This window comes from Anser brachyrhynchus, assembly GCF_964034855.1.
Source record: "Anser brachyrhynchus genome assembly, chromosome: 6".
Lineage (NCBI taxonomy): Eukaryota > Metazoa > Chordata > Aves > Anseriformes > Anatidae > Anser > Anser brachyrhynchus.
In genome coordinates, this window is record NC_137700.1 from 35,448,475 (window position 1) to 35,462,592 (window position 14,118).

A 14,118-nucleotide genomic window follows, 5' to 3' on the forward strand; every position below is an offset into this window, starting at 1 on the left:
TGTTAAGCGACTACTTAACAACATGCACAGTAACTTATCTGTTGCAGATTCTTGAGGCATTTTGAGCAACAGCTCTCACATTTCACTTCTCTGCAACTCTCTTGTTTCTTTAAATAGTCTCTCCATTGGCTTATAGCCATTATATCATCCTTCACTTATCTGTGTTAACCCGTATTTGTCATACAATAATTTTAATGATCTAAATCCCCATCTCTAGTTATATTGGCTGTTCAACATAATATATATCAACTGTGAGCTTGTAAATTTATAAGACTTTTACCTGTGTCCCTACACATAAAGATGTGTCATCACTTTCTTTATTGACTTTTTCCTGTCATAAGCATAAAGCATTTGACTCAACCCTGAATTCTTCTGACTCTTACAACATATATTTTCCAACTTTGTAAATTTACTTGCTGCCACCTCTGAACAGCTAGTATTTAACACTTTCTAGTATATTTTTTCCCAGAAACCGTCATTGATGATTTATTGCTCTGGTCTACTAAAGTTGTAGACTAGACAAACCTTTACTTTGTCCAAAACACAGTGGCAATGTTTTGAAAAAAAAATAAAATGCGCCAACTTTTAGTATGTTTTCTGATTTTCTACCTGTATCAGTGTAGTTCTTCTCTAAGAATATTCCATAAGCTTTTGCTATGTTTTCACAGCATGCAGTGTCTCTATGCAAAGATAGCAGAAAAGTGCGTTCCCCAAGTGCTTTTATTCACTAAGCAAGCCTGGGGATCTCAGGGTGGAAAGGTTCTCCATTCTGATTCCTTCTCTCACAACATACAGTGGAGTGTGGTTTTTTTGTTTTTGTGGTTTTTTTTTTGTTGTTGTTTGGTTTGGTTTATTTTACTGAGTTTATTTCCTCATTCTGTAGAGCAGCCATCTTGATTTTTAACTTGATCTTCTCTTTTTCTCAGTATGAATTAATTTGTCATTTCCCACCTCTAATTACATAACTCACAAGCATGAATTGTGACAGGATTGCATGCATGCATGCATATGACAGGATTGGGCAAATCATACTTTCAGGCATCGTTTCCATGATTCAGTTGTTTTTAAGCCTTCTAAATGTTTTTAAACCGTATCAGGATATCTGCCACCTCTTATGAAACATATTTTCTTTCTTGTTATGTAAATGCATACTGATATACAGGGTACATTCTGAGAAGCAAAGTGCTATATAAACCAAGTAGAATTATTTTATTTTTTATATGAAAAGAAAAATGTAGTCTCTGTCTTCAAAATTCATAAAAATACACGTTTATTTATCCAAACGTCTGGAGAGGTTCATTCCATGTCATTCCTGTCTCTTGAGTAAATATATTACTCATTCTGAAGAAAAAAAAGAAATATTGACTTGAGTCATTAGAAAAAGCTCTTTCAAAATCAGTTTAGCTGATAAAGTAAATAAATACATAAATGGCTAAAAGAAAAAAAAAAGTAAAAGGAAAAACTAGTCAAGCACAACTAACTCTGTATACTTGATATGTGTGTAAGTAAGTATTAGAAATCAAGCTTTGTGGAACATGTATTAAATAATTATGATTTGTACTTATAAATAAATATTGCATATAGGTTACATGCAAATTCCAAGGTAAGGGCACATTCAAGATTGTAAGGCATCACTAGAAATGGTTGTTGTCTTTTGGGTGTATCTCATCATAAAAGTTGAAATCCATGTGCCAGTTTTTGCAGAGATGAAGAGAGAAGTTGGGTTTGCATTTGTTGTTTTTGTTTTGTTATGTTTTTTCAGTTGGTGAAATCTTCATATTACATATTTTTATGCAACAGGCTCTCGTGGAGCCAGGCACCATTTGTGTATGACCCGCATCATAACATTATAACCAAGGTGTTCAGCCCTGAAGAAGCTGATTTCCCATACGCTATTCAACCAACTTTAAGGTCCAATGTATTTGCAGCTGTGAATTTTGGTATTTGCCTTTTAAAGCTGATGCTTTTTAATGGAGTTATGTACTTCTTCAGACTTTTTTTTTCTTTTCATCACAACATTGTTTAAGACAGAGATAACTGCTATATCCAACATTCCTGCTCTCTGTCAGTAAGTAGATAATAAAGATGTAAATGCATTCACCATTCTATTTTTCAAGTTTAGCTTCAGTTTTAGAACATAATTTTCTGCATCATTTTGGGAATTACAGGTAGAAGGTGCAGCACCAAATAATTAACTTTGTTAAGATTCTGTTACTAGCAACATATAGCACCCTTCAGTTTGTGTATCAGTCTTACTTCATATATCTGCACTACAGTACATCTTAGAAACATGACCTTTTCACATAACTGTAGTAGCATCATCAATGATTTGCATTGTAGCTAGTCTGGAAAGATCTGTACAGCATTGTTGCACTAAAAGTGTGAATTTACCACATAGGTGAAGTTTTTAAGTGTCAGGAAAACATCAGAGTCCTGGGGAAACTTGAAAAAATGATAGCAAGGAGATAGCAACAGCATCAAGCTTATAATTAGCTGTAGAGTGGGCTAATGTTGCTTTTTTTCTCCGATCCCAAGCACCTTCAGTTGCAAACCAAGTGAGGAGACATGTCTTCATATCATTTATGAGTCTGTATTTATTTATTAATATTTTTGTTTGACTGTCTTGACCTTCCAGCTAAAAATCAGGTTTCATTGTCATCAGTGAATTTTCTGAGAGTAGAACAAGGATATGAAAAGAATCTGTGGATAAAGGTGTCAATTTATGTTTGCGAACTTATTGTGAGATTATGTTACCTCCGTTATGTCTCTTTGTTCAACTTATGTTGTTATTTTAGCCCAAAAAAGGCCAAAGATCATCAGCTAAAGTGCATGTAGAGTAAAGCTGCTCCTGTAAAATTGATGATCCGTCCAATTATTTATCTATAGAGGCTGCTGGGAAGAAACGCAACTATCTCAGTTCTCAGACCCCTCTGCTAGGTTGAACTTCATGGCTGAAGGTTTAATCCCTAAGTGTCATATCAACAATTCATTCTGTGATATTCTGGCTGACATGCTCTCCTTCCTTATTTATTGATGTCTTCAGTCATCGACAATGAGAGGAAAATACACTATTCGTCAAAGTGATGGTGTTTTACCCTCGCTTACAGTTGATGCTGCTGTCACATTGATGGTTGGAAAATAAACTCAATCATTATAAAAAGCTGAGAGTGTGAACCTGCCAGTGACAGGAAGAAGATGAAAAAAAAGAAAAAAAAGAACCACAGTAACTTGCTTAAAATTGGTGTAAAGAAAATAGAGATGTTTCCTATAAAGATATTTTTGAGCTTTGTTTGGGAAATATCAAGCCATTTTAGCCATTTATTTTAAAGTTATTCCTTTGAAGGAAAATCTGTTCCTTGCACTCCTTTACGTCTTTGTAAACGTATGTATAATTTTTAGCAATAAATATTTGTTATCATACTGTCTCATGGTACTACCTGGTTAGCAATTTTTTTTTCCTCTTTATTTTAAGGTTTTTTGCTTTACTTTTTCTCTCCCAGATTACACTGAATCTATGTATCTGTTTCTGTATGCCAGTATTTTAAGTGCTTTGATGAAGAATAAGCTTAGTATACCTTCATCCAGTAAGTCCTTTGACGTACGAACATAGGCAAAGCTCTTTCTTGAATCACTTTCTTAGTCTACCATTTGTATGACTGTACTGCACCTCACAGCTTTTTTAACTCAATAACCACATATCTTACCACATTTCACCTTTGGGAGGCATTGTATATACAGCTAAAAGTGAAGAGCAGCAAGCCAAGAGGGACAAGATAGCATAATGAGGATGTCAATTTGTGGTCAGATATCTGAGGAAATATTTATCTTACTTGTACTGCACTTGGCAACAGATAGAGAAATATATATGTAATGAATTTCCGTATACTTTATCTAACTGTGTGTACCTTCTGTTAAATCCATTTAGAAAAAAAAAAAAAAATGCCTGTCCCACATTTTAAAAGTTTGAGGTGATTCTAATTTGGATTGACTCCAAAATGGACTGTATGCTTAAAAAAAATAATAAAATAAAAAATAGTAATGTTCTTTCTACTAACATATTGTTTTTTTTTACCAATTCATTTTTGTACATCTCTTCACATAGTGACATTTTAAATCCAACTCATTCACCAGAACAACATGATTTCTGTTGTTTATAAAAATAAAATGAAATGTTTTTATAGTTTTACTTAGCTAGCAGCCTAGCTAAGTTGCCTAAATGAATGTGCGCAGAAATACCTGGTTGTCTCACACTTGCAGTGTGTCCTGAGGCAAGTTACAGCTGCTTCAGCTACTTGTGTCTGCTTCCCCACCTGTAAAATGGGAATGATTTAACTTATTTTTCTCCTTCAGGGAAATACAGGGAGGGTTTCTTAATGTTTCTATAGAGCTTTGAAGATTAAAATCTCTTCTCTATATTTGCCGCTATTATTTCAGTCAAAGAGGAGCGTTTGACTGGAGCTGTTTGAAGAGTAAAGTTTTGGCATCTTGAGTTGTCTTTGTACCGTATCTTGAGGCTTGGATTCCTCTCTCTGCTATAATTTTGCAACCTTTGGTTCAACAGGAGCTGCGGAAGCAAATAACCCATGAGTAAACAAGCAGAGATGCCAATAGATTAATGTATATGTCTGCTGTTAAAAACATCAGGAGATGCATCACAGTGTATCTCCAGTTTTGCCAGAAATAGTGTCTGATGAAGCAAAATAGACACCAGTAACTGGTTTGGGCGTAGCCCAAAATGACTTTTATTTAAGTATCAATGGTAAAAGCTGAGAAGCACAAGAAATATATTCTTCTAATATATTTTTTCAGTATCCTTAGATGTATAAGTATTGCTGGTGTTCTTAGTGAAGGCTTCCTGACTTCCTTGCTAAGGGAAGGAGTGGGCGTAAAGAGTGCATGGGAAGTATGAACGCCCATCACTTAGAGCAAGTTTTAAAGTCTTCTTGCCCTTGTTTTGTCAACCAAAATCAGCATTGGTTTCCAGGGCCTCCAAAACCTTGGCAGATTGCAAGGGGACAGCTTCTGGTTTGGTTGTTGCTTCTGCAGTTTTATGTTGCTTGGAAAAGTTAAATTTTAGTATAATGATACCTTCCTCTTTGCAGTTAGGAGTGATTAAGCTATCATATGTATTAAATGCTGTTGTTCTTGAAATAACTTTGTTACAATCTAACCTGGCATTTTGAGGCCTTACAGTCACAAGGTATATTTTTCACGATTTACATTTTGATTTTTTAATGCAGAGCAGATTGGACAGGAGATGCTGGAAAACCTCAGCCATGACAGAGAGAAGATCCAGCGTGCTCGGGAAAGGGTAAGTTTGATAATAAGTAATTGCTGGTCGTGGATTTTATTTGCTTTGGGCAAGTTCACTGTGCATGTAAAAATAATCCAGCATATTGGTTAGTTTTATATAAATCAGCTGCTATCATGAGATATAATCACCATCTGAAGCAAAGCACTTAAAAAATGTATTATATGGGCCCAGTCCTGCAAATCCTCTCCCACAGGGAGTCACACTGAAGCCACCAAAACCCACCGTTGCAAGCAAGCTTTGTGTCACCATCACCACAGTCAGATCTGCTTTTTGTCCTTTGAAAGACTTTTTTTTATAGTGTCCATTGCAATCACCTCTTGTACTCTCTGAAACAAAGTTCCATATCATGATTTAGCTTCTAATAATTGATCAACAGCTGCTCTTTGTAGCTGCATGTGCTAATAATTGCCTTCTGAGGATGTATGCAATAGTTGCCACCTTTTCTCGATGTCCCCAGTGTTGTATGGGTAAAACCAACATTTCTTTCTGTGTTAGGGTTTCCTACGCTGCTGCTCTGTCACTGCAGTCAAAAGGTATCTATGTCATGTTTGGCTTATGTTGCCTCTATAATTTAGAGCTTAATGAAGATGCCCATCCAACTCTTACAACTTCTCTAAACTTCAGTCTAAGAGATTTGACCCTTTGGTTCTGATTTCTGCTCACGGTTTCAGGAAGATCTCACCAGCTCTGCTGACTCACCCAGAACACGGAGTGACTGAATCTGTGACTTTTTGTCCATGACACATTGATCAGACGCTTTCTTGAGCATCCAGTGTTGCCAAAGCCAAGTCATCTTACAGGCCTCTAGCTGACAAATGCCACTTTAGGAAACTCCTTGATATGTCCCAGGGAGTTTCGTTACCTGGATATCTCTGATTGGTACAGCCCCATATGACAACTTTAAGGAGGCATTTTCTGTCAGTTACACCAGTTGCTTCTTGAAGTCCTGGGCATTAGCTACTTTAAAACATTAAGTATAACTAAATCATTAGATACAAGGATTGTGAGCATTTACCAAGTGTTTTTCAGGCAACTTTGTGTCTTGTTTTCCCTTCACTCCTCACACTCCTTGTGACTGCTGAGTCTGAGATGTTTTTTTGTTTCTGTCTGGACAAATAGAACCTGGGCAATTGAGCTGAATAACTTGCATCTCTGTGCTGATCCTAAAAATACTTGTGAAAATTAGAGAAAGAGGAGGCATGGTTCTGATGACTTCTTATACATAGTTTGTAGCATAAATTTTGCATTCTGCATGAAAAGCAAATTTCATTGATGGAAAAACATGCAAACTGTAAAGCACAAGATTAAATATAAGAGTATTCTAGGAAAGTACATCCAATAACAATTCTGCAAAAGATCTTGTCATAAATGGAAGATCTCAAATTTCGAAATTTTATTGTATGCCACTTAAATATTTTGTCTAGAGAATTCAGGAAAGTGCATCTATCTATATACTCAAATGTAAAGTTAGGGATGATCTTGGATAACTTCACAAGTTTTCTATTTTGTGGAGGTTTTTTAACCTCCTTGGTTAAAAAAAGTGTCCTTTTGTGGAGGACAGACGGTGTTCTATCAATGCATAACAGCTTTACACTGAATACATGCAGATATTGTCTTATCAGCCTGGGAACTAATCTGTCTTCTGAAAGTCAAATGTCATCTTGAGATGACATGATGGCCAGTTCTTATCAGTTTAATCTTGTGAAAATTAGAAATATTTTCTCTTGAGCAAAATGTAAATGAGGTACTGTCTCTATAGTTTGGTTAAATGTACGTATGGGCTTTCCTGTCAGAAGAGTAAAATGCTTGAATGAAGAAAAATGCAAGACATAACTAGTGTTATTTGGAATAAATGAAGATGATGTGCAGTGCAACATACATGTATAATAACATCCATGAAAGAGGAATTCCCTAAACTCTCTCTTATTTTTTAAACCAAAGAGAACGGATAAAAGCTCTGCTACAGGAGCCAGAGAGGTTAACTGTGCTATAAAGGACTCTAAAAGATGCAATACATTTTTAGGAAAGCCTTGAATTAAAATGTGTGTAAGGCAGACAAGATATCAACATCAACATCTTCCTCATCTTCCTTCTTTTCTCATTATTATTCTCCTTATTATTTTAAAAGGCTTTCTTAAATACCGTGCCGATTTGCCATTGCTAATATTAAAGCAGCTTTCAAAAGGTTTTCACTACAGCAAGGAAGTGCCATTATATGCCATTAAACAGTTTTGCATGCCACCAATTCTTTGGCCTCTGTAGTGCAATGGTATTAGTTAAGAACGGATGGAAGAGCTACCATCAGATAATTCAGTTTTAAATAAAAACAAACTTACAGTTTGAAAAAAAAATACATTTTGGATTGGGTTGTTTTTTTGTTTTGCTTTGTTTTTCCCTGCCAATGTAAAAAGAGAAGGCTTTTTTTAATGTTCTCTTGGAATGTAGCTAGAGATCTTCCAACTATTTGTGTATGTGTTTGTTTATTTTTAACGTTTCTTTTGCTTATTTTGTGTGTGTGTGTTTTTATTATTTTATTGCCATAAAAGTATGAGGTCGTCTTGCTTAGAGGACTTTGTCAAACCTCTGCGGTTCAACTTCCCCTTCCTAACTATCAGTACTGATTCTAGCTGCCAGGTAGAATCCTGCAGCAAGACAAGAAAGTTAGGATCAAACATCTAATAGTAAAAAGGAGAGAGCTACTTTTCTGTGAAAAAGGAAGGGGAAGCCCCAAGTGTTAAATGCATCTTTATGAATAATAAAAGACCAATGTAAAGAATACATTTGTGCTTTAGATTCCCTTCTAGCATGGGTAAGAACCTGGCTTTTTTATGAGCCTTTAAAAAATTATGACATTTTTTCTTCTATTACTTGTGTCCAACTGGGCTAAACTGCTTTTCTGGAGCTTGAATTGTCTAGATGAATCAAGAAAAAAAATGAGGGGATGACCTCCCTGAAATATAATGCTCATCTTTGTTCCATCATGCTGCATAATTATAGAGCTCTGAGAGTCAGTGCAAGCCTTCCCACTGAATATGATATTACTAAGAGCTGTCTTGGTTGGTGTTACCCAGTCCCGTCTTCTACGTGGTATTTCCTTAATACCTTTTACAAGAACAAGACAGAAATTTATACATAAAGGTTATGTGTCATTGATTGCAACTACTTATTTCGGTAATAAGCATTACATCTGGTAGCAAATATTTACAATATTAGGCTCCAAAACAGCAACTGGTTTTAATATTGCTGCTGTGCATATATTCAAGATAAAAACAGTGGCTTGTTATGGCGAAGGTGATTTCTTATTGAAAGACTGCCTGTTTTCTTGGCGGTGTTGCTGTTTCAGTGGATTTATAACACAGGATGCATGTCTTCTACAACAAAGTTTCTTTAGTAAGAAGTCAATGAGTCAGATAATCCTTTCAGTCTGATTTGATAATGAAGAGGAAAATATTCAACTTTCATAAGGAGAAGAATGTTTTATGTATGTATACACAGCTGTGTTTAAAAATAGTGGTCCCTGCTATTCGGTAACTGACAACTGTTAAACTATCCTTTATAGTATATTTTGATGTCACCCTTGTTTAGAGATCTCTAGAAAGTCCAAAGATGTCTCTCCTTCAGCTATCTGTAGCAAAAGAAGAAATAGGAGAGTAATTCTATACTTGCTATACACTATAGTTCATTATTTCTAGACTGCCTTTTGTGAGATACTAACACAACAATGGAAGGAAAAATTTAATCCGTTTTAAAGAAAAATAGAAAATATTTTATTTTTAATATTTTAATAATTTCATTTTCTCCATAACCTTTCTTTTATTATCCCCCATTTCACTTTTCATTCAGTTGTAGTTTTAACTATTTTGCAAGATTTTTGAACTGTTGAACAAGTCAGCTAATGAAGTTAAGCTGTCAATGTAGTTTTCCTGTGTCCTATTAAACTACTAAAAACACTTTTTCCAGTGAGTGATCTTTACATGCAAAAATATATATTATACAGATGTGCACTTTGTGCATACTATACACATACCCTTGTCATTTACAGATTGTACATAAAGTATTTGGGCATCCACTCCACTGATGGCTGCTGTAAGGTCACAACAGGTTTTGTATTTAAAGGGCAGTATGGGCATATTTCTTTTACGCGGAATCAGTAAAATGACACTGTTCTGTATTACTGCTTTTTCTTTAAACTGGTGTCTTTGAAACACAGTGAAAGAAAGATGTTTGTTTTTCTTTTCATAAAGCATCAGGAACACAGCACATGGCTGTCCCTTCGTCCCTTGATGCATTCACTCATATACATAACCAATACACATACACACATCAATGGGAATTACAGATACCGATCTATAGAGCATCTACCTTCAACCTGTTGTTTGTAAAGCTTTTGCTCTTTATCCTGATTCATCTTTGTTGCCTCAGTGTCTTATCTTCCACTGGTTTCATCTTTGTGGAAGTGAAGACCAGACAAAACATTTTCAAATTTCAGAGCTTCGGTGGCTTTCTCACGTGTGAGTTTGTTGCAGACTGAAACTGAAGTTGATTGAATCAAACAACAATAGAAATAGCTATTCTTTGTACAGAATTGAGTACATGTGACATTTGATTTTAATGGGACTCTTTTCTCCCCAGCTTAGAGAAACAGATGCAAACCTGGGGAAGAGCTCCAGGATTTTGACAGGGATGTTGCGAAGGTAAGGCCAAGGTAGGGACACTTCCACTCGTTCTTTTTTTCCCCTCTTTCCCTCTGTGCCTTTACTTTTAGTTCTAGTTCAGCCTCTGCATTTTGCTGACTTACCTGACTTTTTTACACAGGTTGCTATGTAGAATTTCTTCAAATGAATTCTGATAATGAAGCAGGCAGGGTTAGATAGAAGGCTTTATCACAGCTATGGAAAGAATTTTCTGTAGCCTGAGGGATTACCCCTTGTTCACTCATTTATCATCTTTGTTTCTTTGTATTTGGGGCTTTTTTGGTCTGTTCTAAAATTAAGCTTTTTGATGATGGTTTCCTGCATTCCTTATTCTCAGACATTTTCAGGATTTCAATGTTTTCAGGGGTTTTTACCTATTAGATTTTATGTGAGAAAGTTTGTAAATCTTTTGGGGCAGCATAAATTTGCTAACAGAGAGCAAATGATCAGTTCTGTCTGAATAGATTGAGCAGACACATTGTAAAATGTTCTGATTTTAGCATGTTTCTTCCATGTTTTTAATGTTGTGCAAATTGTCCCTGGGATTAAAGTAAGATGATACAGAAAGGGAAAATTTGCAACATCCTAAAAATCTATGTGGGATTGAAGTGAGGGAGGTATCCACTGATTATTAGCCACTTTAAATTAAATCAGTAGCTTCCCAGACAAATTTTTTGAGTTCGTGGCATCTCTGGATATGTGTTCTTTACCCAGTGAAGCAACACAAGCTTCTATGTCATATCCATGTTTCTGTACTCTTATTCAGCTTCCTGAAAAATAAAAGCATCACTCTAATAGGTGATGTTGGGTGCTATGAAAACACATTTTTCAAAGGAGCATATAGCATCCTCAGAAGAGTGCAGTATGAAATTGCCCTTCCCATGGGCTTTTACATGGCATGTTTACTTAACACAACTAGCTTTTTTAAAAAAAAAAAAAAACTAAGTTTTAGGAGAATTTTTGATTTATCACTTGCCTTGAAAAACAGCAAAATGAGAATATAACTTGTTCTATAGCACAAGCTTATCTTTTCATGTCTCCTCAGAAAAATGGCTTTGTTAGTACCTTTTATGCTCAGTTGACAAAGGTTAAAATGACTGAACCTGATGCCTTCATTCCACAGATTTCTTACAATTCCAACTCCAAACTGTAACATATAAAATTCTCTGATTAAGAGTAATATGTAAATGACATGAGCTAAATTTAAAATCGATGGAGAAAGAAAGTGGCAATTGAAAGGGATGGTTCAGTGCCTGTAGACAATCTAAATAAAACACACACACAAAACAAAAAAAAAAGGGGAAAGAAAGAAATAAAAGATACAACCAAACCCAAGTCTCCCCAGGAAGGACCCTGCGACATGAGCTGTAACGAATATTCTGCATATGTCTCCATTTTGTCAAATCTCATTAAAGGGGTTTCTTGCTTTATGTCAATTGAGCTGTCCAAAAATCATTCATCATTTTAGTGTAAGAAAAAAATCATGCAGTTATTTAAATAATATCATATTAATGTTAAAGTTCAGCTGTCATTTAATAGTATGGCTTAATCAGACATAGCATTTAGGAAAAATAGTTTTTTCGGGCTTTACTTGGCTTTCAGGTTGGCAGATTCAAATAAGGATTTATGGGTTTCTGAACCAATGTATTCTTTCCATGTTTATGCTTGAGATACCTCAGCCTTTTTTGCAACACCCTGTAGTCTGTTATTTTCAATAAAAAAAAGTATCTCCTCATATTGTGTTTGAATACATTTGCAAGTAATTTGGAGAAGCTGGAACAAAAACATATGCTGTAACCTTTGACTTTGTTTTGTGTTTGGGAATCACAGTTAGGAGTCCTAGTTTATAAGTGTTCCATAAGCCAAATGAAAAATGTGATCTCTCTGAAATATACTTGGGTTCATGTTTTCAGACAAAAGGATTATGCAGTTGGAACACCAAGATGGTGTGTTTCTGTGTGTCAAGAAAGCACTGGATTTCCTTTTTATTTAACAAAAATACTGAGTTGGGTCACCCATCTGGATGAAAGGCAGGTCAGGATTCAGGCTCAGTTCAGGTGAATTTGTCAAAAGAAATGCCTCAGCATATATGTAACTTGCAGTAGAAGATTCTCAGGATGTTTTGTAAAAACACTTAATAGACCCATGGTAAAATTAATTTGCTCTGTGACTATTTGACTAAAGTCTAGCATTATCCCAGACTCAGCATCATCCCAATGTTGTTTAGTCACAAGGATAATCATAAAGTATGAAACCCACGAAATCAGCACAAATTAGATAAATACAAGTGTAAAAAAAATAATTAACACAGATTGGCAGTTGTGTCCTAATTCTGCATACTTCAGTAAGTACCATACAATGTTTCACTTAATTATTGGAACCAATGAAGAAAAATGCTTGAGGACTATTCTTCACATCATTATCATACAGAAAAGGTAATGTTAAGCTGAACACTGCTCAACCTAGCTGTTGCTCCCACAATATGTGTTTTATGGTATGCTTGAAGTTGTGTGCCAGACTAACACTCTGTGCATTCAATTAATGCCAAACTGCTTCTATTTTTACTCTCTGGGAAAAGTTAAGGAGCATCTCTTCTGAGATGGCCAAACATATTAAGTGATTGGATATTTAAATAGGTGGCATTCTTAATGAGGGCTAAAATACTCCCTTTGTACAACTGAAATTTCCTGGCATTGCATTTGTTCATAAAAAGTTATGGAGATGGGGAGTGAAAGTGGGGATAAGTTTTGCTAGTTGCCATAGGTCAATAAAGAAATCAGTGAGAGAATAGGGACAGATCTTCCTATCCCAGCTTCCTGCTTTAGCAACTTAAAGTAGCCAGGTTTATGTAATGGACTTTGTTATCTCCCAGTATTTTATGTGTATGGGTAAAGAGGTTTTTGTAACAAATCTTTCAAAATATTCTTTCTTTGAAATACTTGTAATATTATTTTTTCTTTTCTGTAAATAAACCTACTGAGATGCCTCTAAACTAGAATGTTACACTTACAGCAGGCACTTTGTTACTAGGATATCAGCATGTTGATAATGTCAAAACATTAATCATTTTCTTTTATGTGTATCCAGAGCTCTGGACATCCTGAGATTTTATGACTACTCTTTAAAGCAGTGAGACTATAACAGAAGCTCAGTGTTGTTTCAGTTATAGAATTTGTATGTAATAGATTTTAACATAAGGAAAGGCATCCTCTGTGGTCCTCTGCAATGTTGCCATCTCAGACATCTATCCTTTGGCCTCTACCCTGATGTGAATTAGGGAGTGCACGGTGTGTTAGAAAGAAGCAGAAAAGAATATGTTGTGAAAGATCTTCAGTTGTTTGTCCATATCCTAAGTCAATAGCCTAAAACAGCTTTTAAGAGAAGAATTTGGACAGTCTCCAAGACACACTCAGCCCACTTTCAGTGGGAAACAAACAAACCTAGAAGTAACCAGATATAAATTTCAGTAGATTTGAATCTTTATCACATTAGCAGATAAATTCTATGTAGCTCCCTCAAAATGGCAGAAAAATATTTTAGAAAAATATCTACTGCCCTCCACAACAATATTTGATTCTGTCTGGCTCAATAGGATTTTTTTATGCCCCAAATTCTCTTCAGATCTTCAAATTTCAGATCATCTCAGAAGATAACTTCTGAGTTATCAACGATTCTGTGAGAAACTCATGAATACCTTTGCTCTTATAAAAGGGACTTTTAAAAAATTATTTCAGATACGACAGAGAAAATTTCAGCTGATGAAAATGAAACAGTAAGTGTTTAACTCTCAGGTGATAAATGAGATGACTTGCCAACAGGTGCATGACCAATGTAGCCACAACCAAAAACAGGGAATGCCTCCCCCTCCAAACTAATTGTAGTCAAGCTCCTTCACACTTCTTTACAGGTATTCTAGCTTCTTGCGTTATTTCTAGTCAAACTTCCATGTACTTTTTAACTCCAAGGAAGTCCAGACCCCACAGTTATCATTCAGCATTTCATACAATCATACGACAGTTTGGAAAGGACCTGTAGAAGTCATCTAGTCCAACCTCCTGTTCAAAGCAAGTCTAACTAGAGCAGACTGCTCAGAGACTTGTCTAGTCAAGT

General features: G+C 35.5%; 1 protein-coding gene across 4 annotated transcripts in view; it reads left to right on the forward strand.

Moving 5' to 3' along the window:
• Positions 1–14,118, forward strand: part of VTI1A (vesicle transport through interaction with t-SNAREs 1A) — a 267,370-nt gene that overhangs the window by 156,591 nt on the left and 96,661 nt on the right. For 2 of the 4 annotated variants that reach the window (XM_080598012.1, XM_080598014.1), the window contains 2 exons: positions 5,241–5,311; positions 9,947–10,019. In XM_080598012.1, the coding sequence (XP_080454138.1) occupies positions 5,241–5,311; positions 9,947–10,012 (137 nt within the window). In that variant the 3' untranslated portion in view covers positions 10,013–10,019. The remainder of the gene's footprint in view (positions 1–5,240; positions 5,312–9,946; positions 10,020–14,118) is intronic. The other 2 variants (XM_080598010.1, XM_080598011.1) reach the window with 1 other exon arrangement.